This window comes from Dunckerocampus dactyliophorus, chromosome 5 (genome assembly GCF_027744805.1).
Source record: "Dunckerocampus dactyliophorus isolate RoL2022-P2 chromosome 5, RoL_Ddac_1.1, whole genome shotgun sequence".
NCBI lineage: Eukaryota > Metazoa > Chordata > Actinopteri > Syngnathiformes > Syngnathidae > Dunckerocampus > Dunckerocampus dactyliophorus.
The window spans coordinates 13,639,463-13,666,905 of record NC_072823.1 but is presented as its reverse complement, the minus strand read 5'-3'; the positions used below and the strand labels follow the sequence as shown (position 1 = coordinate 13,666,905).

General features: G+C 41.0%; 2 protein-coding genes across 3 annotated transcripts in view; one reads left to right on the top strand and one right to left on the bottom strand.

Annotated features, from left to right (window-relative positions):
- Positions 1 to 5,854: 5,854 nt before the first annotated feature.
- On the bottom strand, positions 5,855 to 8,617 carry fancf (FA complementation group F). Its single transcript, XM_054777686.1, has 2 exons — positions 8,565 to 8,617; positions 5,855 to 8,326 (listed from the first exon to the last, which is right to left on the bottom strand). The coding sequence occupies exons 1-2, from the start codon at positions 8,607 to 8,609 to the stop codon at positions 7,235 to 7,237; spliced, it is 1,137 nt and encodes a 378-aa protein (XP_054633661.1). The 5' UTR covers positions 8,610 to 8,617; the 3' UTR covers positions 5,855 to 7,234.
- The window catches only part of LOC129181915 (growth arrest-specific protein 2), a 28,538-nt gene continuing 9,298 nt past the window's right edge, over positions 8,204 to 27,443 (top strand). Inside the window, exons 1-4 of one of the 2 annotated variants that reach the window (XM_054777688.1) lie at positions 8,204 to 8,398; positions 13,560 to 13,721; positions 17,162 to 17,289; positions 27,048 to 27,189. In XM_054777688.1, coding sequence (XP_054633663.1) covers positions 13,577 to 13,721; positions 17,162 to 17,289; positions 27,048 to 27,189 — 415 coding nt within the window. In that variant the 5' untranslated portion in view covers positions 8,204 to 8,398; positions 13,560 to 13,576. Of the gene's footprint in view, positions 8,399 to 8,680; positions 9,188 to 13,559; positions 13,722 to 17,161; positions 17,290 to 27,047; positions 27,190 to 27,443 lie in introns of those variants that run through there. The other variant, XM_054777687.1, reaches the window with a different exon arrangement.

Here is a 27,443-nt window from a genome sequence, read left to right as displayed (position 1 = left end):
CGTCCGACATGAAACAGTGAAAAGAAGTTCTCCCATTCTGTGTGGAAGTGGTACGTTTTGGGCTTCTTACATTGTCTTTCTTCCTTTAACTTCAGAATAAATAAATTAAAGGCTAACTAGTTAGCTCGCTAGCATGCTCTGGAACCATGGCCGTCTCTTATGTCCCTGCGGTGATCCCGTAGCTTGCGTGTTAGCAATGTGGTGTACACAAAGAACAATAGGAGTGTAAAAGTGACTATAGGGGCTAATAATGGTAAAAAAGTGTTTAAAAAGTCATATTCACTTACCGCGGTCGGGTCTGGAACCAGTTAACTGCGATAAACCAAGGATGACTCTACATGTATTATCATTCACAGCTGCAATGCCATAGCTCACCATGGCTACTCCCAGCGTTGGTTGTTTATTCATCCATCTTGGATGACACGCAAAACCAAGGGTGTATACTGCGAAGCTGCATAACGAAGTATACCTGTATACCTGTTCAACGAAGGTAGCTCTCTTTTAAAACAGCTGTATCACCATGGTAAATTTGGCTAAACTCATAACCAGCAGTCCTTCAGCCTGTTAGGCTTCTTGCAATATTGATGGATGAATAAGCACTCTGAGGCATCAATCACCTGCAACAAAACACTTCTTTATTCTAACAAAAAGCAAAAGCTTGTCACGAAAATAAAGTCGCCACAAAACACATCAACAGTGCCAGCTAGTGGCCACCGCGAGGCATAACATTCTTTAGCAGTAAAATATGATAGAAATATTTCAAAGATGAAAAAAGACTGTTGTTGCCTCAATTTATATATATTTTTAAATGGATAAAGGTTAAAATGTCAAAGTTGCGCAATGTTGAGGGTTTAGAAATGTAAAGACTAGTAGGGTATAGTTAGTATAATCAGTGTTAACTTTCACATTTACATGCTCAGCATTATTCTGCCAGCGGCCCTGGCTGTGTCAGTGTTGCTTTTGGCAATAATCTTTTTCAACTACTCATACCGAACCATAATAACGCTCATTTTTGTAAACTACACCAACCGGGATGGCTACATTTTTGAGCGGAAGTAGATGAATATGACGTCAAACGCCCCCTATTGTGTGAACGTGCACTGAGCACAAAGCCGAGAACCGGACTTGACAAAGTAAGTTGATAACCACCGCCGTGGTACTGTTTAACTTTGCTTGGCGAATTCAGGTTTTGTTGAGCACAAAGCCTGGCTTTGTTGAGCCACTTTCGCCTTACATCCCCAAATGTTGCGATACTTAGTTTACACAATATTTTAGCATCTTGTAAGGCACATTCTTTTGGCAAACTCAAATGAGAATGTTACACAAAGTAGTCTGTTACCGCTATAAGTTGTAGTAAGTAAGTAAGATGTTAATAATAACAAAGGTAAAAGAGATGGTAAATGTTCATTTATAATTATTTATCATTGCTCCATGCATGTAAAACTAGAATTACTCTCTGTAAAATGTATTTTTGTTCATATTTTTGGTTGTCTGAAACGTATTAATTGGTGTACATTATTTCCCATTGGAAAAATTGCTTTGGTTTCATACATTTCAGTTTTCATCAGACCTTTTAGAATGAATGAATCACAAAAACGAAGGTACCACTGTAGTATGTTTAAAAAACCCTAACTTTTGTCTTTAGAAATAAACTTTATGGTAACCAGCACCGGTTACCATAAAAATATGTTGGTTTTTTTGATAGTCAATAAATCAATAAAAAAATGTAAACTGGTTCCATGCCGTACAGTTTTAGTCCACTCTATAGCTACATGGGTGCATATTCTACCTGATCTAAATAGACTCCAATCATATATTTCTGATCGTGATTCCCTGCATATGATGAATAGAAACATGCATCCCATACCAGTGACAAAGCTCAGATTGGATATTTATATGTAGTTGCACAACCAGATGAGTCAATAAAAAAGACAAAAATAAACCCTCTCTGAATGCAACCCAGGAGTGGGACACAGGTGTGAAGCGTGGACCCCTGTCCGCACTCACCCCCGACCCTCCTCTTTCAACGCCGCTTCTGTGATCCGTCACTGCTGGGGCCAGACAAGGGCCACGCTGGAGCGGCTTAAGGCACGTGCCAAGGGAGAGCTCTGACAGACCCTCCGCCCCCTCTCCCACAATTACCACCCCGCCACTATTGAAACCACCAGATGGGAGCTGGATCAGACTTTTAATGAATGCTATCCTTCAACACCCTTTAGAAGGCACAGAACAACATACGCCCCTCGCCATGTTGCCCCACACACACACACACACAAACGCACACAGGCACAAACAATACAACAGTGGATTAGGAGGACCCTCACTTACAGAACACTTCATTAGGTGGAATCAAAAGATAAATGCACTAAATGTACAATACACCACTGCAAACAATAACCACAATAATAACCACAAACTAATACGTCTTTTGTAATACTGAGCCACTTTGTACCTCTTGGGGGGTGAGTAGCACCACAGTCTATGCGAAATACTGCAGTGGGGGGGATTTTGAGATTACGCAGATTATTATTTACTATACTTTATTTATGTTAAAAACGCATTAAAAACATGTATCTCCTATTTATATATATTTTTTTAGCTACAAAAAATATTAAGAATTAAGAAAAAAATAGGGATATGTGTTTTTCATTGGATGGCATGTACTGTATCTGCCACCACGGCGTCTTTGAAATAACACAGATTATGATACAAGATACACAATTTACTTCATTCTTGTTAAAATAAATAATTAGTCACGCACCATTGAAAAACATGTCTCTTCAATTTGTTTTTAGTTCAGCTAAAACTAACAAAATTAAATGGCAAAAGTCTAAAAACATCACATTTTTGAGAGAAGTACTGAAATCTACCACTAGGGGGCGTTTGAGATATTTTAAATATTTTCACTATTTTATGATTTGGCACAGGTTTCTACGATAAACATAGACTATCCATCCATTTTGTATGCCACTTATCCTCATTAGGGCCACGGAGGTATGCTGGAGCCTATCAGAGCTGACTTCGGGCAAGAGGCGGGGTACACCCTGGAATGATCGCCAGCCAATCGCAGGGCACATATAGACAAACACTCATTCATGCTCACATTCATACCTGTGGACAATTAAGAACCGACAATTAACCTAACATGCGTGTTTTTGGAATGTGGGAGGAAACCGGAGAAAACCCAGGCACGCAAACTTCACACAGAGATGCCCAAGTGGAGATTCAAACCCAATCTCCTGTCTGTTTGACCAATATGCTAACCACTCGGCCAACGAAACATAGAATAATATATACTGTATGAAATATAACTGAAATTAACAAAACACAACACAACACGGGTTTCAGAGGGAAGCTATTATGTCTCCACATAGTGATGGATTAGAAAGATGGCAACCAATGTATGTTACTTAACATGACTAAAATGTAAATTCGTATACAAATCAAGGCTCTAAATAGGGCGTGATGCTTTTCAGATGAGCTTGTCATTTGGGGGCAGACAGCATTAATCATCACCAGTGCTGCTTTCCTGTTCATCGTATGTGTCAGGGTGTGGAAAAAGTGACATGCACCCCACCCCACAAAAAGAATGTCTGTCATTGTTTAGTCCCAAAGGCTAAATGTTAACGCCTTGCTTAGAAACATTGTCTAATTACTATTATGAAGTGGTTTTAGTAAATCAATACATTCAGTTTTCAATAAGACGAGAGCAGGTGGGATCCTTTCATCCTTCCGTCGTGGCTGCTTCCCCTCTTGTCACACACATATGTTGTTCCCGCCCTGGAAATAAATTGGTTGTGTACACACAAGTCGTTACTCGGTGACCCTTGTCTGTCACAGCGTGAATTGCTTTCACGGCGTGTTAAACGAGCCGTGGCCATGTTGGTGTTTGCATGCACATGGAGGCGGGGTCCTAATCTGCTGTGTGCCAAACACCAGTTATTGTGCAGCCTGCAGGATGTGGCTAATTGATCCCAAGCCACAGTGGCGGCCATGTGTGATTTGGTATTTGGGTCACCTGACTGGCATAGACCAAAAATCCTGCAGGTTTGGTGAATTTGGGCGACCGGAAAACAAATGGAAATTCTAATGCCACATGCAGGCTACAGCCTTGTTTTCCATCAATACAGGTCAGTATGACACCGTTTTCAATCAGGATGTCATAAATCAAGAGATGCAAAAATTGTTTCAAAACAAACCAGACCTTTGTCTGTGGGCGGTGAGAAAGAACAATGATATCATACATCTAGAGGCTCATTTACGATGTGTAAACTACTGCTCTGTGGATCACTAGACATGGTCACATGATGATTGATTACACTGAAGCATGTGATGCTGCAATCTATGCTGCCCTACTCGTTCTGCAATTAAATCAATGTCACAAAGATTACAGCATTGCATACTCACCGGTTCAAATTCTGCCTTTCGAAAGACACTAATGCTAAATTTTAATGGACAGATAGGCGTATTCATTTAACACTATGTTTATTAGGGATGCTCCGATCAGGTTGTTCAATTTATTTATGAGTGCTATTGGCCAGGGCCGCCGTTATACAATTGCAAGGGCACCTGGCAAATAGGCAATTATTAAAAAATAAACTTTAGGGCGGATTGTCCTTTTTTTTGCCTTTATTTGTGTGAAACTATTTGACACAAACCGGAATTTAGTTTGATGCATGTTTTGGATGTTAATACATGGGAAATTATTTTTTTTTAGTTCAAGATAACAAAATTAACAGAATAAAATAATATTGTGGTCATTCTATAAAGGCACACAGTCTGAATTCAACAGTTATTATAAAACACTGCTGAGAGTTGATGCAAATATTCTTTGACCCTCGGGTGAGATACTCAAAATCAGTTGGCGAGATTGGAGACCACTGTGATAGTATCACCATCATAAGGCTGGACACACTATGTGTTTATACAGTATTCATCAAGCAACAACACACAAATAGTGCTTTGATGACAAAACATAATTAGTATAATGACAACAAGAGAGCTAAATTGTTCAGTGACACTTGAAAAAGTTAGTACGTACCCCATGAAAGTAATATACATTTGTAGCTTCCTCGTGGGACAAAAACGAGCTCCGAACTAACTGCATTGTTAAAAACAAAATGTCACTGTGGGTAAAAAGTCACATTGGGATTCCGAAGACGAGAAGCTAGGCGGATAACTCTAGCTAGCAAGCTAGCTAACTGCTGCCAGTGACAGCTAGGCAAAGCATGTAAACAAAGATGCAAGAAAAGTCGAACAGCCAATAGGTTTGATAAGGGAGTGATCAAAGACGCTGGCATCGATTGGCGAGCCTGTGGCAAGCTGAAGCCATTGAGGTTTTACAGACTAGTTTTGATTCTAGCAGCAATACGGGACAAAGTGTGTCCCTTGTCGGCTGAGTACGGGTGTTGGCAACAACGCGTGACACGGCACACATGTAAGGCTTGCTGCCGCACGCTGATCATTGTTTGTAATCGGCTTTGAAAGGCAGTTATCTGCCATATATAGTGCATATGCCGATCGTGTGTTTTTTACGGAAATCGGCCGATACTGATCGGTGGCCGATCGATCTGAGCATCCCTAATGTTAATTATTGTGGTTGGAGTTTGTTATTTATTGACAGTGTATGTAAAGCGTATGGGTACATTGAATTCACTCCTGGCACAGGAAGAAAGAAACTTTCTGTTGACAGTAAAAATTCTGCAAGTGATACGATCTGATACACAGCACGTACAATGTTTACATGTAAACATAGTGAACGTGTGCTTGTTTGAATGGATACATCTTCAAATGTTGATTGAGTGCATGACATGCAGAGCGGGTTAAGACAACAGAGCCACCCTTGATTTAATGTTTATCATTGTGGTTATAGTTTGCAATGATTTACAACAGAGGTGGTTCTGAATAGTTTTCACTAATCACATTTTATATTATGTGATTTGGTACTATGGGCCACACAGTCGGGGTTCGGGTCTCCGTTGGGCATCTCTGTGTGGAGTTTGCATGTTCTTCCCGTGCGTGGGTTTCCTCCCACATTCCAAAAACATGCATGTTAGGTTAATTGGCATAGTTATGAATGTGAGAGTGAATTATTGTTTTTATATGTGCCCTGCGATAGACTGGTGACTAGTCCAGGTTGTAACCCACCTCTCGCCCAAAGTCAGCTGGGATAGGCTCCAGCATACCCGCAACCCTAGTGAGGATAAGGGGCATAGAAGATGGATGGATTTGGCACTGTGTGTGTCAAAATGATTAGAAACTCTTTAAAAAACATAATGCTGTAGAACAGGGGTCACCAACATTTTTTCTTGCGAGAGCTACTTTTAGAAAATGAAAATGGCCACAAGCTACTCATTTTTGTAGAAATGATTTTCATACCATATTTCAACCCAAACAGATCAAATAAATATGCTTGTTTTACCAAAACATTCACAACATGCTGGTATCCACAACTCACATTTTATGTTTCAGAATACTTTTCCTTCTAGTGTTCTCATATTATGAACTGAAAAGCAGGCTTGTGGGCACCTCATGTGGTTGTGAGGGGGTACCTGGTGCCCACGGGCACCACGTTGGTGACCCCTGCTGTAGAATAACCCATTATTTGTCCAACAATAAAGATGTCCAGTGTGCCATGACAATAAACAAACAAAAACAGTCATTCATTTATCAAAATGGAAAAAGACACTTTTTGGGCCATGTGACCTCTTATTATTTTAAAGGAATTTTCGGTTCTGCTGTCATTTTCAGCAGTGTGTAGAACCGTGCAGCATCATACAAAAAGGTGTTTGTGATGTTTGGTTACCTTCATCAGCCACAAGAAAGGGGCAGGATAGAAACAGTATGTTGCAGTGCAGTTTTACACCGCTGCAAATTACAACCGCAATATGAATCGCATTGGTAAAAGAATACTCCAACAGTGGCCATCAAAACTACATTGTCTTTGTAAAGGCAGAATTTTGCATATACAGTAGCTCTTGTATTAGATCTCATTTGATTGTGCAGGTGTGCCTCATGGCGTGGCACTATATGTGATACAGCAAATAAATAATTCCTCTTATTTCCAGACAGACGAAACACTTTTTAAAACGGCGGTTTATTTTTCCATTCTTTGGAACTAACTCAGAATATTGTTAATGATTTTGCAGGGGAAATATCAAGGCTGACATAGAAAGGCCTTAAGATGTTAATTTTTTACCACTTATGAATGGATATGTATAAGATGTGAAGAACATTATCCATCTACATGTGACTGTCGTTTGTGTATTTCTGCTAATAGGTCTCCCCATACACTCAGTCCTCTGACATCAAAGTCTCCATCAGATATTTTCAATTCATTCAGCTCTTCTTCTACAGTGCTCCTCCAGGCTGGGCATGCCTCAAGCAAGGTCACAAAGCGGTCAGTCACTTCCTGAAAAGACACTTTGGGATTTGCGCTGCTTTGCACCCACTCGCCATCATCAATGCAGTACTCCATATCGCTGGCCTCCTTTTTAAGAACAGCACAGTAGGCGTCTCTAAATTTAACATGTCCTTTAGCGAGGTCTTTAACAAGAGAAGAAGGCAATGTAAAGCACATGTGTTGCAGCAAGCCGTGTGTTTGCTGGATCCAGTCCAGGAGAAAATCCACTGAGGCAGTCTGTGCATGTGCGTTTCCTTCTGTCAGCAAAGCAGCAGCAAGGACCAGACACAAATGTTCTGCTTCTTTGCATCCCTGGAGAACAGAGTCAAGAAAACGCTGCGCCCAGCAAGTTTCTCCACCACAACCCAGGAAGGCGCCCAAGCTCTTCATCAACATTGTCGCCTGCACCTGAGCATCAGCACCAACAGCTGACTGGTCCGAGAGAGGACTCAAGATTTTGCAAGCAGATTTTCTCTGAATGATGTGACTGCAAAGACCTGTGATGTCTGGATAGTCTCCTGGTTGAATGTTTGCTGGTGCTTTTGTGTCAAAGAGTATCTTAATGATGGAGAGAGGGAGTTTAGTGTTTTTTAGGAGCTCTCTTAGTAGCAAGTGCTGGCATTGAGACAGGTCCAAAAAGGACAGATCAGAGTAGTCACTGAAGACAGCCCGCAAACTGTTATTCGTATGCTGTAATTGCGTTTCCATAACCCCTCTTATTTGGGGGTTTTGGTGAAACCTGGAGAAAAGGTGCTCGCAGTAGCAGGCCCAATGAAATGCCCGGGACAGAGTGCGTCCGTCCCAGTGATGGACGTCACCGCTCCGCGCCGCCACCGCCAGCAGCTCGACCGTGCTCGATAAGTTTTTCAGCACTGCTTCCATCCGGCGCTCTCTCTCTGGAGCCTCGGTGCGCTGTGACTCCCACTGAGAAAGGCAGAAACGACCAGAATGTTCTCTTATGAAGACCACACAAACGCCATGGAAGCTATAAGCTAGGTAGGTAGCTATAGCCTGCTAGCCACATTGACACCGTTGTACTTCAACGGACATCAAGTAAGTATACGCTTTAAAAACATTTCTAATATGTGACACATGCAATGAATATGATATTTATTTATTTATTAACACTGTGGAATAAAAGAGCAAAAAACATTGAACTCACGTTCCATTTACCACTTTTGTTTGTGCCGCTGGGACTGCTGCGCATGCTCAGTGGCCCACTCTCGTTGCAGCAGGCATGGCTCCTTCAAAATAAAAGCTGTATCTTAAGATGGGGTTTAGTGATCTTGTTTACTTTCGGGCAGCAGACAAGTACAGCAAACAGCATTAACAGAGAAACATGGACAAACAACACCCAAACCGATTCGGAATGGTTGTTTTTCCAATATTATTAACTTTACGGTGAAATGAAGTTTATGATTTAATTATCAACCAGTTTACACAGTCAGCCAGTAGGCGTCACAGAGAGGGATACAATTGTGCATGGGCGAATTTATCGAGCGGTTCTATTGAATGTAGTCCAGATATGTCATAATGAGTCAATGAGGCAGCATACTGGTAAAGGGAGGTGGGGAGATCAAACTTCCCTCCCATCAGCTGTGTGTGTGTGTGTGTAGCTGGATCACCGTGCAAATGCGCCATGAGAAAGACCTTCCCAGTCCAGACTTCACTTGGTTTAAACTGTAGGTGCGTGCACGGCAGTCAAAAGCATGAAAAGTGGGAGCCTGCGTGCAGCTCAGAGGACGAGTGAGAAGAAGGTGCGCACCCAGCAACTGAATCCTGAGGGTGAGCACTCAAAATGCAAAATTGGCAGAAATTGTTCGACTTTTGTGTTCAGTTTCGGTGGAAGTTGTTGTTAACTGAGGAGATAGGCCTAAAAAGGAAAGTAAGGATTCAATTAATTGTCATTTGATGACCGTTTAAAGACATCATCAGCCCGAGTAGTGAATAATGCCGTGAGGCTTTTTAATATTTATTGCCACTGTTGAATGAACAGACATCATACAGATGTAAAATGAAAAAAACAATACTCTTGGTTTTGTAACACTTAGCAGCAAATTGCAAAACTAATTTATTAAAACATTCAGGCATAACAACAAAGATTTTGTGTGGGTTTCTGTAGGAATGCATCCATATGTTCGATGACAGTTGTGTTATTTATTGATCGTGTATGTAAAGCATATGGGTTATTAAAGGCCAGATGCTGCCTATATGAAAATTAATGCATCCAGAGCAACCAGGCACAGGATCACAGATGAGGTTTTATGCACTAAGGAGAAAGAAGCTTTCTGTTGACACTTACGTTCTGGCCATCTAGACATTTCAGGTATGAATTTATTGCCACCGCTATGTGAGTAATGGTCTCAACTTGGCCACCCCAATGAAAAATGTCTGGCTCTGCCACTGAGGATGTGTGATATACAATATGAACTATGAATGATAAAACATTGACTATTAACCAGTATGTGAACGTGCCTCCATTTTTACTTCCCAGACAGTGCAGTGGGTAGGTTAAGTTGTGTGTCACATATTTGTTGACCTGTGTTTATTTGGCACCGTGGGTGAGGTTGTTGTCTGGATTGCTGCGTATGAAAAGCCACCATCAAGTGTTTATTTCAGATTAACTGACTGACCGACCACCGGTACTTGCAAGTCATTTTGCCTGCTTATATTTTAAATGTTTAAATGAAATACTTTCAAAGCAACTGGTGGGCCGGATTCAAATGCTTGGCGGGCTTGATGTGACCCCCGGGCCGTAGTTTACCCACCCCTGGTTTAAATGGACATATCTTCACATTTTTTGTGGGATCAGAGTGCATGACATGCGGAGCGGGTTAAGACAACAGAGCCACTCTTGATTTTTTTCTAAATTGATGTGATTCAGCTGCTGAAATTCCCATCCGTGTGTCTTTCCCGGAGCAATCTGCCGCCAACCATGGCATGTTATGGTGCCTTCACGGCAGTCACAAGGCCTCTCAGTCTGAGGAATGTTTACCTTTATATCTTTGTATATTTGACTATTATTGTGCAGGTCTTCTGTTCTAATCCTGAGTCAACATCTGGGTATGGAATCTGGCTCTTGACAAGCACATCTGTAGCTGGCAGGTTTAGGGGGATGTCTGCATACACAAAACGTCCATTGGAGAGGAAAGGTTGGGTGTGTTTTTTGACCTGCACTTGAGGAGGTCAGGCAACAGTGTGGTGCCAAACCAGAGCAACAATTGGTTGTTTCTTTTAGAGATATTTCTGGAGGAATACAGTATGTGGGTCAAACTCAAGCGGGATGTTCAGTCATATTTCTGGAGAACAGTGTAGCTTTTGAGAAAAATTTAGACATGAATTAAATGAAGTACAGTATTAAAGAATGTGACATTGCTCAGGGAGGTCAGTGGCAGTTTTTCATTGGGGGTCATGAGCTCCTTAGGCGGGCTACATGCCTGGAGTGTGTTTTTTCTTAAACTTCCAATTTTTTTTAACTGCAATGTACAGTGGACACTATAGGCTAGTAGGATACTGATCAACCCCAGATTTGTGATATCCTGTATTAACTGTTTTAAGTTACATTTTAACATTCATAATTGCCATACAAATGTAAAAATAAGTTAACTGCTCTTAATATTAACACCTAAGAATGAAAAGTTTTAACTTAATGATGAATGACAAAGATGTAATGCTGACGGTTTGGGCTTTATAAAAAGAAGTTAACCACTGAAAAAGGTCAACTGTTGATGTGGGTCTTTCTTTTAAACAAACGCCTTACAATAAAAGCCACAAAAATCCAAAGAAAAAGCTAGGTATGCGCAAATTTATTACTTGTTCTTGCATAATATAGGGATGTCATGCATTATAGCGGTATGACCACCAAAATTTTATTCAAGAGGCATATTTTTCCAATTGCAAATTGAGTTCAGAGGTTCTGCACTACAAAACGGTACAGACGATAAGTCTATATGTTTATCATTATAAAACTTTTATTAACAAATAAAATGTTACCAAGCTAGCGTGCACAACAACATAAAACAACTTCATTGATGACATTCTTTTTTTTGGCAAATGTTGAGTAAAAAATTTCAGTCAGCCAGGCCCACTATGGTGTTTTTTTGTAAACGGAACACTCTGCCTCAGAGCTGAGAAAGGACAAGGAGAGTTCACAATCAGGTAAAATTGAAAAAAGGCACAAACTAAGGAAATGACTCCAAAGGATTATGAGACAAGTTTACACAATAATTTTACAATCACCACTTACTTGCTTACTTACTAGAAGATAGATAGTTGCCCCATTTCAGAATCGCCACTGACTGAGATAACATCTGTAAATGAACCAGATGTGACTAAAATGTTCTTGTACGAGTGAGGCTGTGATACATGAAGACGTGTCCCAATGCCCCCATTGGGTCTGCCAGTCAGTGCTGTTGGGAATGTTAAACCTGTGTGCTGCTATAGGATGTGAAAGCAGGTCCGGTTTTGCTAGTCTCCAGGAAGACAACATGACCCTGGCCCACATCAACGTGCTGATGTCCGCTGTTGGTTTGTAGCGTGATTTGGTGTCACCCAACTCCTGAATGACCATGAAATGTTAGACTGCTTTAAAGGTCAGATTCCTGACATTTTGCCACAAAGCCTCTGTATTTTGAGGTCATTTTCAGCCACCACATTCTTCAAACAAGCTTTTCATATGCGGTGGATGTGCTTCCTCTTGAACTTTGCATACCATTTGCCTATCATAAGGGATAATACCGTATGTGTGACAAAAGAGAACAACAATTTGAGACAGCAATGTGATCTTGCAGCCAATCAGCACAATTGGTGCTGAATAAAAAAAAAGGTAAAAATATGTCACAGGGCAGTCTCCACTTACTAATTTCCTTAGCAACCTGGGGCAGATGGTCTGCTGCACCACACAGCAGGGAAAGGACAGGGAGAGTCGGCAGGAATGGAGTCATCCAAATTCAGACAGACATGCATGCTAAGGAAAGGAGAGAAAAAAACAACTATATATTACATATACATATTACAATATATACACAATATATATACTATTACTGTATATACAACACTTTATACTGTACGTACAAGCATGTAAGAGTATGTTATAATCATTAAACCAGATCACGTTTTAGCACAATGTACACCCATGGCACAAAGTCCTTAATCATTCATCCTTGAATAAAAACAAAACACCATACACATCACATCTTTGTAATGTCTGCACAGTCGTGTTGCCTCCACGTGCATGCCAGGAGTCATAGTGGTGGAATTCCTGGCTTGAAGCTGGAGGCAAAAGATTTTCACATTAGACTGAACACTTGGCAAAGCTGGGTATTATTGAAAGGCCGTGAGAGTCGCTTTGCTCAGTCAATGAAATCACATTACAGGCGCTGAGAGCAGTTAAATATTTCTCTGCATATTGATGCGAAGTGCAGTCCATGGCCAGGCTGCATTAATAAGGCCTGCTGCCTCGTTCAGTTTACTGACTTAAAGTTTGTTCTTCCTGATGGTTTGTGCAACAGAAGTTCAACTTTATGAATATGGTTCTCTTATCCTCTGAGGATAAAATCTCATGACTGTAAACCAAGGACTCTAAATCAGGGGTCTCAAACTCGCGGCCCGCATCCACTTCCGTATTGTTGCATTGTGTAAATTTTTCCAGTTAATTATCCATATAATATAAGTACTTTTTTAATAAAATTTCTTTGTTGTGCCTTATGGTTATGAAAAAAATAACCATATTTTTTATCAACTTAATGGAATGGTGTTATTTATTAATTTGTATGTTGATTGTTAAGCGTTGGTAACACTGTAAGGAAGGAAACACTTTATTTCATACTTCTGCTCAAGTTTTATTGACATTACATGGAGCTCATATTTCTGCAGTACAATGGATTTTTACACATTTTTATATACCGGGTATATATATTATTTTACACTCAGCTCAGAGCTAGTGAATACATTATACATTGTTGTGCGCCTAGCCCTGCCCAGCTCTCTTGCTTAACATCATCACGGACTTTCTACGCCATGGCGTACTACACTTTGTTCCATGTATTTGCGGCTGAGTACGTATTCATTTAGAGTCCTTGCTGTAAACCACACTAGTTGGCTAAAAAGACATTTTGTTTTGTTTTGGGAATGAGCACTTAATGTGCAACTTTTTCAGGTCTTCCATAGGGAACCATGTGCAGCTCCCTGAGTCCTAAACATACAAGCAGCCCCGGCCTGACAGACATGCAGCAGTACCACCAGTGGCTGGCTAGTCGACATGAAGCCAGCCTGTTGCCCATGAAAGAAGACCTTGCCCTGTGGCTCACTAATATGCTTGGTGAGTGTGTCCAATTTTTTTTAATCCAGGTGAAGTTCAGAATTATTATATGCGTAACATTTGGACCAGTAGTAAAAATGTAAACCAATTTGCAGGGTATCAATTTGGATACAGCATTTAAAAGTTAATCTGTATAGCAGGTACAGTCTTTACATTAACTCCTGTCAGTGGCAGGCCGTGCATTTGGTACCCGAGCCTGCAGTGAAGACGTAATAGACTTAATTCACCTATCAATACCATCACTATCCCATTGCAATTGTACAAACCATCAATAATATACAAAACCCCAAAAAATCAAGGTGCAGCATTACAGAAAGCGAGGCATTTTGCGAATTAGGGATGAATACCATTATTACTAAAGAAAAAATCCCAATTAACCCTTTATTTATTAATACAGTCAAACCTGTCTTAGCGGCCACCTGTATAGAACGGCCACCTGCCTATAGCGGCCACTGAAAAATCCCCCGCAGAAAATTTTCGTGTTATGGACCCTGTGTAAAGCGGTCACCTGTGTAACGTGGCCAGCGGCCACCCATTTTGTATCCCTTGGTCAATATCTGACCGCATACAGCGGCCAAAATGCCGACTCAAGCAGAAGCTTCATGCACGAAAAAGTTTAGTTTTTTAAGCAATGTGTGTAGACTTTAATTACTGAGTCGTAGCTCAGTCACAATCATTCACAAGATCCACACAAACTGTCAGTTGTTCGACATAAAAAAAGCCGTCTTATTTGGAGCTTGTTGCAGACAGTGACACCGTTTATTTCCTGGTGTGAGACAATGTGCACTGGTCAATACTGTAATGCCACTTGTTGTGGGGAAGGAGAGACTCACATGCAGATGCACTTTAATCGATTAACAGTGGTTTATTAACCTAGTAGTTCTTTACAACTTTTATCCGCAGTCCCACAGTGCCCTCTACTGGTCAACATGTAACAGTATAATTACATGTATCTGCAAACACAACAAATGGCCACCAACCTGTCTATAACGGCCACCTGTCTATAACGGCCACTTTTGCCGTTTCCCTTTAGTGGCCGCTATAGACAGTTTTGACTGTACATCGTCGTCAATACTGTTAGTAACTTTGAGCATCACGTACCCTCCACCGGTGATGTAAATTTGGTGTTGGGCCAAATGTAACAAACATCACACAACTCCAAAACGCTACTTTACAACATCATCTAGAGCAGTTCAATCAATATTTATCTCATAACATGACAAAAACATCCATCCATCCATCCATTTCTATGCCGCTTGTCCTCACTAGGGTCACGGGGGGGTTGTTGTAGCCTCTCCCAGCTGACTTTGGGCATGAGGCAGGGTACACCCTGGACTTGTCATGACAAAAGCATAAAAACATTTGTATTATATCATAGTCACCACAGATGCTGATTATTTAGAGACAAAATCCATCCTCCTTTACAGATTTCTACAAACTATTCGTCGAACAATTTTGCTGTCAGGGGATGGCAAAATGTTGACGTTATTGTGGGTTACTGTGAGGCAAATCATGAAATCTGATTGGTTAAAGAAACAACCCCATTGCTAATACAGTTTAAGAGACATTGGCCAGCACTACTGATTCTGAAAGGCCCTGGCCAGATTAGATTGACATGGCAACACACAGAAGGTGACATTTAAAAAAAAACTAACTACACACACATGTACTAGAAGCAGTGCAGTCCAGAGAAAAACGATGAAATGAAGATAATAAATTGTTGGGAATAAATTATTACGATTTCATGGAACAAATACATGAATTTAAGTTGTAAATGTAGGTCAGTGTTTCTAGTAGTGTTTAGGCCCACAGAGAAGTCCTGGCTGGCCCTCACAACCCACCCCTGACTCCTATAGATTCAGTTTAATTGAATAATGGGCATCATTACTGCACAAGGATAATGCAGCGCCAGTGGTGACTAATAGTGGAGGAGCATCAGCAGCCTTGCTAGTGTAATAAATTACACTGTTCACTCTTGTTAAGCAGCAATGGATTGACAAAATGAATAAGTTAATGGCTATAATTTGATATACGTATAAGTAAAATGAGAGATTAGACTTGAGAAATGATGCCTCAACTGAATTCATTCATGGCATTAAATGCATGCATTACATACAATACATGCATTCTTCTTAACACGCCTTGTTTAGATTGGTCCTTGTTTTGAATAAGTGTTACAGAAAGCCAAAGTAAACACTAAATATACACCCAAAATGAATCCTTGATGCTTGCCAAACTGACGTCTAGCACCATGTGCTAACATCCAATATGATGTCGACCACGACAAGGATTGGACTTCTGATGTTTTGTCTTGACTTCAGAGACACCCTTACCCTTTTTGATCAAATTCCGGGGCAATTCCAGGTGCATTCAACTTTACAGGTACCAGTGTAAAGATTCAACATATCTGCAGCATTGAACCCTTTTAAACTGATGTTATGTTTGCATGTGCTGCAAACATTCTTTCACCCGTGTGTGTGTGCATGTGTGTGAGACAGAGAGAGAACGAGAGAGAGAGACAGACAGTGAGAAAAAATGCTGCCTGGTATCTGCAGGTGCATTGGAACTAAAGGCATCCAAGTGTTGCCATTAAATAAATTGTCCGATTAGTTTAAGCTTCCTCATGACGCTTAAGTGCATGTAAGCTCCAGGAGGTGCTGTTAGGCTAAGCAACTTTTAGGTAGGAGGAGTGCTGAGGAAAAAGTCCACCGTTTGAGTGGGGAGCAAGACGCTCGATCATATTGAGTCATGATGTGATGGGAGGCAGAGACATTTATAGGACAGAGGAGCCAAAATGAAATGCTTCTTCTCAACCTCTCTGGAATAAATTATCCTCACACAGCAGGAGTTGACGGGAGCATGTGCATATACTGTAAGTCAGGAGCTCACTGAGTATTTCTCAAGATTGCAATCTCATTTTCTGGGCTCGATACAACATTTGGAACTCATTAAATGCTGTGAACCCCCAGATTCCTGCTATAAGAAACAGAAAGGATAAAAAAAAAAAAAACCTCCAGTTTCTTTCCACAGACACCCTCTTGCCACCACCTCAAATTTCACAATGATCTCACTGAGAAAGAATGAACCTCTGGAAGTCAGTCAATTTGAAACCACATGTTGATTGCCAATCTACAGTACCTCTATTTGGTGTGCAGGACAATCCGGTTTAACTGTGCAGGTTTAGATGCCCACTTCGAGTTGACCACGTCTTTGCCAAGCTCATAATGAAGCACCTCAAGGTGGCTTCATGTAACACAATGAACATGTGCAGACTAGCGCAAGCCAAGCTTCATCATGCGAGTCGTCTCTAGTGTCGTTACTTGCATCACAGTCTGTTTCCACTGGGAACAGACTGGAAATTTCATTTCTATTCACATTTTTTATAATGAATTTCCTCTGCTAGATTGTCCCTCTTTTTTCTTTATGTGTCCCTCGGTCAGGCCTGGAAATCACAGCTGAGAGCTTCATGGAACGCTTAGACAACGGCTTCCTCCTGTGCCAGCTGGCTGAGACTCTGCAGGAGAAGTTCAGGGAAAGTAATGGAGACATGCCTCTCAACAACAGAAAGGTAGTAGAGTACAAGGCACCTTGACTATTACCTAATCATGACTATGCTAATACTGACTGAGGAGACAGCAAATCACTTTTAAACCAATTAATTTGTGACACTCCAGATTTATAATGCATTTTGTCTGCTATGCAAACCCTTATCATTAGTTTAGCTGACATTTCAACCCCCCAAACAAATGTCATGCGTCACTACTCCCTTTTTAATGTAATTGACTGGGGACAGATTGCTTCAGCACAGCAGCAGTCAGGTTTTATTGACTCCATTCTAATTCTGAGACAGATACACACTAATATTAGGTTTCACTCAATTAGATCAATAGAGGCTTTTCATATTGAACCTCTTACTCAATAAATGTCCATATGGTATCTGACAGACGAAAATATTGAATATAGCAAATGAAATCGTACTCTCTTCTGCAACAGCTGTGCATTTGAAAATTTCAATAGGCACAGAGCTTTGGATAAAGGCTGGGATGTTACTATGAGGGAGGTCGGCAGCAGTTTTCCACATGCTATAATGAAAAAATACATCTGGCAAGGACGCTTGAAATGATGGAGCACTACATCCCCTGTGGGAAGTGACATAATAACATTTAGTCCGTTGGTTGCCTGATAATGGGGTGTTGAGTGCCCAGTCAATTCAGTTCAATTCAATTTAGTTCAAGTCACCTAAGCTGTTATTGTGGAATCCAGTCGGGTTTTTACATGGGAAAAACAATTGATGAAGCAGAACTAGAACAACTCAACATACAGTGGTGCCTTGGTTAGCATCATTAATCTTTTCCAGAAGGTCCAACTCAAACCAAAACGGACTTTAACCAAGGTAAGTTTTCCCATAGAAGATAATGTCCATCCATGTTCTATGCCACTTATCCTCATTAGTGTCTGGAGCATATCCCAGCTGACTTTGGGCGAGGGTACACCCTTGACTGGTCAAACAACCATTCACACTCGCATATTCATATTCACATTCACATTCACAATTCAATTTAGAGTCTCCAATTAACCTCACATGCATGTGAATGTGGGATGCCCAACGGAGATTCGAACATAGTCTTCCCCATTTCCTGACTGTATGGCCAACATGCTAACCACTAGGCCCTGTAGAAAATAATGTAAATCCAATTAATCCGTTCCAGACACCCAACAAATTTAACACAATACACATTTATAGGCAATAAATATAGTTTTACATGCAGAAAATGATGTAAAAATAATTCCAAAGGAGAAATGAATGGACAACTGAACATTTAACATCACTTTTACCTAGTTTTGCAAAGAGGGAGAGTTTTCATACTGGGCTCTAAGTGGCATTATTTTCCATGCTCTCACATCAGACTTTGGTGGATACGTCAACTAGAATGATCTGTGTTTTGTCAAGTATTGTAATGTTGGGTCACATTTGCAGTTTTGACAGCGCTACACTTTCAGAGCTTATGAGACACAGCGGTTTGGTACTGGATTCTGGAAGAATGAACATTTATTGGTCCGTCCATTCAATTTAAATGTTAAGTTTTCTCTATCAACTTTTCTTACTTTTGAGCAAGCCATGCTTCTCGGCAAGTAAACAAACAATTTCATTGGCTCATTTTGAGTGACGTCACCTTGTTTGCTGTCACGTAACCATAATAGCTGAAGTAATTACACCCGCAAACTGCTGCTGCAATCGGTCTGTGAGCATGATTATATGCCATTATTATATTTCCCATTCACTTTAATTGGTCAGGGGTCTGTAAAGGGCCATCGCTGGGTCCGTATACGGACCGAGGTCCGTCATTTGATGATGGCTACTCTATATATTTTCCACTTGTCTGTGGCAGGTTTGAAGGGGGCACGAAGATAGAGGTATTGTATGTCTTCTTCAGAGAGGATAACTTTGCATATTTTAACAAGGTTGTTATTCTATTTGAGTAGACATGTGGTGTTCAGGGGGATTACATGCTTCTGTCTGAGGATGTAAAAAACATCAACTTGAGTTTCTGTTTCGAGTACAGATGGGAAGCACAAGACTCCTTTAGTGCGTTAGTGTGATTTGTTGATGTTTGTAGTGGGCCACGGCTGTGCTAGTGATGGTGGGTCTCCTGATCGCAGCACAGACGTGAGGAAATGCTTGAAGTCAATGAGCGTGAGAGGACACAGGACCTCCTGGAACAGAGGAGCTATTGATCACATCGAACAGTCGGAAAGGGAAAGCAGGAATGTCCTCGGATGGTCCTGTCGGACATCCTTGAGTAACTGAACAAAAGTTAGCATTATGTTGTTGTTGTACAGGGAACATGCTGAATCACTGTGTGTACATGTTAAGTGGTTTTCCACACTGAGAGCCACAAACAATTGAAAATCAAGGACATCAGCTAAATGAAATTTTTTTCAGATTTCATTCAATTTAAAAAAGGGTACTTCTGCAGGTCATCATGCTTACCGTTATACCCGCCCACGATAAAACATTTATCCGCCCGCTTTCAAACTGCTCCTCGTACACGTTGTGAGATTCCTGCTGAAGAGGAATTATGCACTATGCTCGGATGCTGTCTTGCCATTCTCCCCATGTGTCCTGCTTCTATATCAAGAAAGAGGAGGATGATCTTTCTTATACACTCAGTACAACCACATCATTATCTTGTGAATTTTATTGCTGTCTCAGGGGCTGAGGGCTGAGTATGTACAGATATGAAAAGAGATGTGTTGGGAAAATGCTGCAGTTATTACCTCCACCAAGCACAAATGCACAAAGAGGTATTGTTTTCGCCATTTGCAGGATTACGCAAAAACAACATTGACAATTATTAAACTTTGTGGAGAAAGGGATTCATTAAACCCATTAAAAGTTCAAATCCAACAACAATCCACAACTGTTAAAATGGTAGAGTTCCATCCCAAAAGTAACACTAACTAACATGACGGACAAAATTATTAGGTTTTTTTTTCAGTTTTTTTAATGGGTTTTCTCTCTTTCATTGGAGCAGTCAACCCCACAGTTTAATAAAAAATGGTGCAGTCACATCATCTTCTATCTTCTTTTGTGTACTACAACCTCTCGCTTGTTCTTTACGATGACTTGTGTTTAAGATAAAGATAATAAATTATTTCAACCCGACATGCAAGGAAAAACATTTTAAAACTTGCTAATGAGTTGAACTGCCTAATTCTTAACAATAAGCATATGTTTACACAAGAACAATCCATGGGTTCTTAAACATTGTGGTTTTTCACACTCATTCATACAATAATAATAACAGTGCAAAACACATACATGAGCATGTGAAAGTACGTCACATTTATTATCAAATGGCAGAACACAGGGTTGTTGTTGCTTGATAATGACCTTCATAATGCCTGTAATCTCCAGTGAAGTGCACATTACAGTAGAAACACATTACCATCATAACTCAAATTCTCAAGCTGAGTTGGAAGAGGATTGGTGCTAGCCTGGCTGTTTTCAGGTGTTTTTGTAGCTCTGTGTGAATGGGGATAATCTGACAATGTCATTGTTTGTATGTGCAAGAAAATACAGAGAAATAAAAGTGAGAACATGTCCTTTGAGACCCATTTTCAGCTTGCATTTTCGGCACTGAAACGCTGTCATCATAGATGCGATCAGCCAAAACAACATCATTGCTTTAGTTAAAAAGGTCCCGTATAAACGGCAACTAAATGTCTTCTGTGCTTTTATTTTGAAATGATAAGCACATGTCTGGCTAATTGAGAAAACCAGTGCAGGAAGAATTACACTGGTTGTTAGGTCACAAAGTTAATGTAATTGTGGCAATGGTTATTTTTCCAGGAAAGTCATTCATTAACAGTAAGGATCCCTAGACAAAAACAGCCCATAGGGGAGCCTGGAAAAAAAAGAAAAATACCCACAAAAGCCTGCATATTTCGCCCATGAGCTCATTGCACCTTTCTCATAGCACATACGCACACATATCCTGTATAAAAACCACAGTAAGGCACATAATCTCCCGAGTGGGGATCGTGTGAGAGCTGTGGGCCACGAGCATGTCATCTGATCGCCAATCATAGTGAGTCTGGTAAAGTAGCCCTACTGTTCTGACACACCATCTCCAATACTGATCTGTATACTATCGGTCAGCTTGCACATGTACATACTGTGAATATACAATGTATGAAAAAGTGTTCGCCCCATTTCTGATGTCTTTATTGTTTTGCATGTTTGTCACCGTCAGATGTTTTAGATCATCAAACAAATGTAAATATTAGCCAATTACAACAAAACTGAACACAATTTGCAATGCTTTAAAAATTTTTTTCAACCTTTATTTAACCAGACAAAAACCCATTGAGATCAGGATCTCTTTTATAAGGGTGACCTGGCCAAGAGGTCAGCAGCACACGTCACAAGTGATAAAATATACAAATCTAAAAGATTACATACAATGTATATGAACACACATACTTTGTAAAGTGCAAGTGATTAGTGATAAAATACATAAAAAGCTATTTAAAACAAAGGCACTGTTCTGTGGTCTCACGCTCTTTGTCCAACAGCAAGGACCGAAAGGCTCCAAAAGGGATGAGTTCCGAGAGCTTTAGTTCAGCCTGTAAAAGATTCCACGCTGTGGGGGCTGCAAAACAGAACGCTTTCTTCCCTAGTTCAGTTCTCACACGGGGAACAGAGAGATGGAGGATGTCACACGATCGCAAGGCATACTGACTTTCAGTTCTCTGGAGTAAAGTACTTAAGTATGTTGGGACTAAGCCAAGCAGAGCCTTGTAAATCAGGATCAGCCAGTGTGCCTATGCGCACTTAAAGAGGGCAGTCCTGATTTTACATATAAGTCACAATGATGTGTAAGGCGACCATCACCAGTGACAAACCTCAAGGCACTGTGATAGACACTGTTTAAAGATTGGAGACACTTGAGAGGAGCCCCCATATACAGCACATCTCCGTAGTCGATCAGAGGGAGAAATGTAGCTGAAACAAGCAGTTTCCTGGCTCCAAGCGAAAAACAAGTTCTATTTCTATAAAAGAATCCAAGTTTCACCCTGAGTTTAGAAACTAATTTTGTAATATGTGCCTTAAAGGAAAGCTCATGGTCAAGAAGGAACCCCAAATACTTATAATTAGAAACCAGCTCGATGGTGTTACCCTGAAGCGTTACAACGGTTGCCATGTTTATTGGTAACACACTGGAATTTGAAAAGACCATGAGCTTGGTTTTTTCTGTATTTAAAACCAATTTCAGGGTCCTCAGACGAGACTGAACAACATTAAAAGCAGCTTGTAAAAAGTCAAAAGCCTGAGTTAGTGAGGATGAACAGCAATAAATAATGGCATCATCGGCATAAAAATGATAAAATGCGTTTGACACATCAGTACACAGACTGTTGATATATAATGAAAATAAAATGGGACCCAGAACTGATCTTTGGGGCACCCCTTTCAACAAATCCAGAGTAGTGGAGGTGGATCCTGCTGCCTGCACACACTGAGTTCTGTTGGTTAAATAATCAGAAAACCAATTGGTGGCCGATTTTGAAATACCACTGCTGTGTAAGATTTCAACCAAGAGTCCGTGGTCTACTGTGTCAAAGACTTTGGATAAATCTATAAAAAGAGCTACACAATGTTTCTTACTGTCCAGAGCCTCTATAAAATCACTTAAAACTTTAAGACCGGCGGTAACAGTGCTGTGCTGTTTTCTAAAACCAGATTGAAACAATGATAAAATATTATTTGACACTAAGAAGTCTGTTAATTGATCACTGATGATCCTTTCAAATACTTTCGCTAATACACATAATTTAGAAATAGGTCTATAATTATTTATATTAGAAGGATCACTTCCTTTTAACAGGGGAAGAACGAATGCAGACTTCCAAACTTTGGGTATTTTATTGCTGATAAAACTCAGATTAAAAATATGCGCTAGAGGCTCTGCAATAAAATCAGCAGCCAAATTTAAGAAAAAAGGATCAACATTATCAGGTCCAGCAGCTTTTTTTGTGTCCAGTCTCCTCAGAGCACTCTGAACCTCAGAGGCAGTCACAGCAGTGAACTCAAAAAGACAGGTCATACCACCACTAACTGATGTTGGGACCAGGGGTGAGTTTACATAGGCTGGATCAGCTTTCGACAGCTCGGGATGTAAGGACTCAAACAAGGAGCCAGCAGAAATAAAATGATCATTAAAACTATTTAAGATGGCTTTCTTATCAGACACGGGTCCTGAATCAGAAATCAGAGAAGTTGGCAGGTCACTAGTCCTTTCATGATTAGTTGATTTTATGACCTGCCAGAATTTTTGGGGATCTTTTAGATATTTTGTTGATTCAGTCAAATAAAAGTCAGATTTAGCTTTTTTGATTAAAAAAGTACATTTGTTTCGAAGTTGCCGAAAACTAAGCCAATCTGCCTCTGATTTAGTTTTTCGAGCCCTTGCCCAGGCAGTGTCCCTGTCCTTCAGAAGGTTTCCTAAATCAGATGAAAACCAGGGATTTTTTCGTCCCTTCACCCTAAATTTTCGGATGGGAGCATGCCTATTTATGATGCGACTGAACTCATCGTAAAAATAATTCAAGGCCAGCTCAGCATCGTTGAATAAGGAGATTCTGCTCCATTTAAATGCGGCCAAGTCATGCCGAAAAGCTTGCACACAAAAATTTTTATTATCTTGTTTCAAGAGAATATGTGTCTTAGATTTGGGGATTTTAGTATTTCTTGTTGCTGCAATGGCACAGTGATCACTGAGATCATTTGCAAATACACCTATACTTGTGTACTTATGGGGGGTGTTTGTTAAAATCAGATCAATTAAAGATGATTTCAAATGATTTTTAGTGTTTGGGCGGGTTGGAGAATTTACAAGTTGAGTCAGATTTAGAGTGTCACAAAGCGATTTAAGGTTGTCTGATGATGTGGTTAACCAGTCGAGATTTAAATCTCCGACCAAAAGCAGCTCACTGACGTTTAACCCAGCTACAAATGATTCGAGTGAGGATAGAGCGTCAGGAGATGCAGAGGGCGGCCTATAGCACCCTATGATAGTGAGAGTCTGACCAAGTGCAAAATTCAACCTCAGGGCAAGGACTTCGAATTGTTTAGTTATAGAGAGGGAGGACAGCAGGGTAACATTATATTTATTTTTAATATAAATAGCTACACCACTACCTTTCCTTGGGCGATTACATCGAAAGACATTATACCCACTAATTGCAATATCTTTGTCCGTTATTGATTTAGTGAGCCAAGACTCTGACAAGAAAAGGATATCTGTATTAGTCGATTGGACCCAAATTTTGACAAGATCCAGTTTAGGGACCAGAGTTCTTACATTTAAATGTAATAGACCAAGGCCAGATTGAGCCTTAAATTCATCGAGAGTGCTAATGTTATTCAGGCCTGGCCCTGGATTTGACTGGACATTGCCTGAGAGCAAGAGTAAAAGCAAAATAAGATAAGAAGATTTTTTCATAGTAATACATGATGCCACAATGACATTATTTGGCCTCACAAGCATAAGAGGTGTATCTTCAGTGAGGGTAAAACAGGTTTTTAAGACAAAAGAGCACCATAAACAGAGCTGATTAAAATCATTTTGAAGTAATCCATGAGATAGTAACAGTGACAGATTCGGCAAATTAAAAAGAGCTAATGACCCAGTGTCTGTGACAGAACTTGGCAGCCACAGTGGTGGACGAGGCACCTGGTCAGGTACACCACCACAACTGTGAAACACTAATCCAGGGGAAAGCACGAAAGACAGCAACAGAAACAGTGTCATGGTCATTGTTATTGAATGAGATGAGTATATTTAGGCAGCAGCCGGCCCTCCAATTCGCCGATCGGAGCTAACGCACAAGCCAATGTCCGCACCCAAGCCGTAGCCTATCTCCTGGGACCGAGGAGGCTAGTTCGCCACTGAGCGCTAACGAGCCGGTTGTTCGTCCGGCCAGTAGTTGTAACTTCCGGAGTCCAATGCTAGCTACGAACAGGCTAGTAAGTGGCTAGCAGTAATCACGCCCCACGAAGACTGAACAGCAGCAGGGGAGTGACTGAGAGACCGGAACATTCATGTGGGCATCGGCAACAACAAGCGAACTCACGGTCCTTACGTCCAGGCAACAGCACACAGCGCAACCGGGAGACGCTCCACCGAGGTCACCGCTAGCCAGTCCCAGAAGCCGGGACATCCCCAAGTAGACTCTCTGCCTAAGTCACCTGGAGTCGAGGGCCGGAACAGCTGAAAGCCTGCGAGGACTTCCGCGGGGCTCCACAATCCCGCAATCCTGTATCAGGATTACTCTGGCGAGGCAGAGGGATCCAGTCGACAATCTCCAACAGGAGCGCTCGATGCTAGAACACTGCAAGCCCACAGCCTTGAGAAGCAACCAGTAGTGACAGTTCAGCAAAAGGTAAAATAGTTAACCCAAGAAGTTAGTAGTTAACCGATAATAGTCACGGAATCAGAGAGTGAACAGCGCGGAGACGTGTGCACAGCCATCTTGGATTGAACTTTTTATTATTAATGGAGAAAAAAATTCAAACCTACATAGCCCTGTGTGATAAAGTGATTGCCCCACCTGCTCAAACATAACTTAACTAAGATTAATTGAGATCTATCAGTCTGGAAAAAGCCATAAAAAGCCATAAAGCCATTTCTAAAGCTTTGGACTCCAGTAAACCACAGTGAGAGCCATTATCCACAAATGGCAAAAACAGTGGTGGACCTTCCCAGGAGTGGCCGGCCAACCAAAATCAATCAAAATCATCCAAAAGGTCACAAAAGACCCCACAACAACATCCAAAGAACTGCATTCCTCAATTGCTTCAGTTAAGGTCAGTGTTCATGACTCCACCATAAGAAAGACACTGGGCAAAAACGGCCTGTGTGCAGAGTGAAAATGAAAACCGCTGCTGAACAAAACGAACATTAAGGCTCGTCTCAATTTTGCCAGAAAACATCTTAATGATCCCCAAGACCTTTGGGAAAATACTAAGTGGTCTGACGAGACAAAAGTTTAACTTTTTGGACGGTGTGTGTCCCATTACATCTGGCATAAAAGTAACCCCGCATTTCAGAAAAAAAACATCATGCCAACAGTAAAATATGTTGGTGGTAGTGTGATGGTCTAGGGCTGTTTTGCTGCTTCAGGACCTGGAAGACATGCTGTGATAAACGGAACCATTCATTCTGCTGTCTACAAAAAATCCTGAAGGAGAATGTCCGGCTATCTGTTCGTGACCTCAAGCTGAAACGAACTTGGGTTCTGCAGCAGGACAATGATCCAAAACACACCAGCAAGTCCACCTCTGAATGGCTGAAGAAAAACAAAATGAAGACTTTGGAGTGGCCTAGTCAAAGTCCTGACCTGAATCCTATTGAGATGCTGTAGCCTGACCTTAAAAAGGCGGTTCATGCTGGAAAACCCTCCAATGTGGCTGAATTACAACAATTCGTCAAAGATGAGTGGGCCAAAATTCCACAGCGCTGTAAGAGACTAATCACAAACGCTTGATTGCAGTTGTTGCTGCTAAGGGTGGCGCAACCAGTTAACAGGTTTAGGGGGCAATCACTTCTTCACACAGGGCCATGTAGGTTTGGATTTTTCCCCCCCCTAAAAAGTTTCATTTAAAAACTGCATTTTGTGTCATTGACTAATATTTAAATTTGTTTGATGATCTGAAACATTCAAGTGTGACAAAAATGCAAAAGAATAACAAATCAGGAAGGGGACAAACCCTTTTGCACACCACTGTATATAATGCTCACATGTCTGTGTCTCTCACAGGTTCTGCCCTATCGAAGGATTCCATGCCGGCGGAGTGCGCCCTCTGGATCTTTCTTTGCACGAGACAACACAGCCAATTTCCTGTCCTGGTGTCGTGAGGTTGGAGTTGGGGAAACTTGTTTGTTTGAGTCAGAAGGTTTAGGTGTGTATTAGGCCTTAGCAACGCAAGCATTCAGTGAACGAACCTCATGTGAAAAGTATTTCTCAAATTAGAAACCAAAATTGACTCAGAAATGCCACTCTGCTAAGATGTTGTTGCCAGGCAGAAATCTTGCATACGTCTGTAGTGTGAAGGCTCTTGTTCAATGAAATGTTCAGAATGTTGGCGATCACACATGTAAAATCATGAAACTAACAATGTAGACCTCTGCCAAGGCCCAACGATCCTTGTTCTGT

What these genes read in the sequence shown, in the direction of transcription:
- fancf (XM_054777686.1), bottom strand. Translation starts at nt 8,609, where the DNA reads ATGCGCAGCAGTCCCAGCGGCACAAACAAAAGTGGTAAATGGAAC. An exon ending in ACAAAAGTGGTAAATGGAAC is followed by an intron (nt 8,327 to 8,564) that starts GTGAGTTCAATG and finishes TGCCTTTCTCAG; the next exon opens with TGGGAGTCACAGCGCACCGA.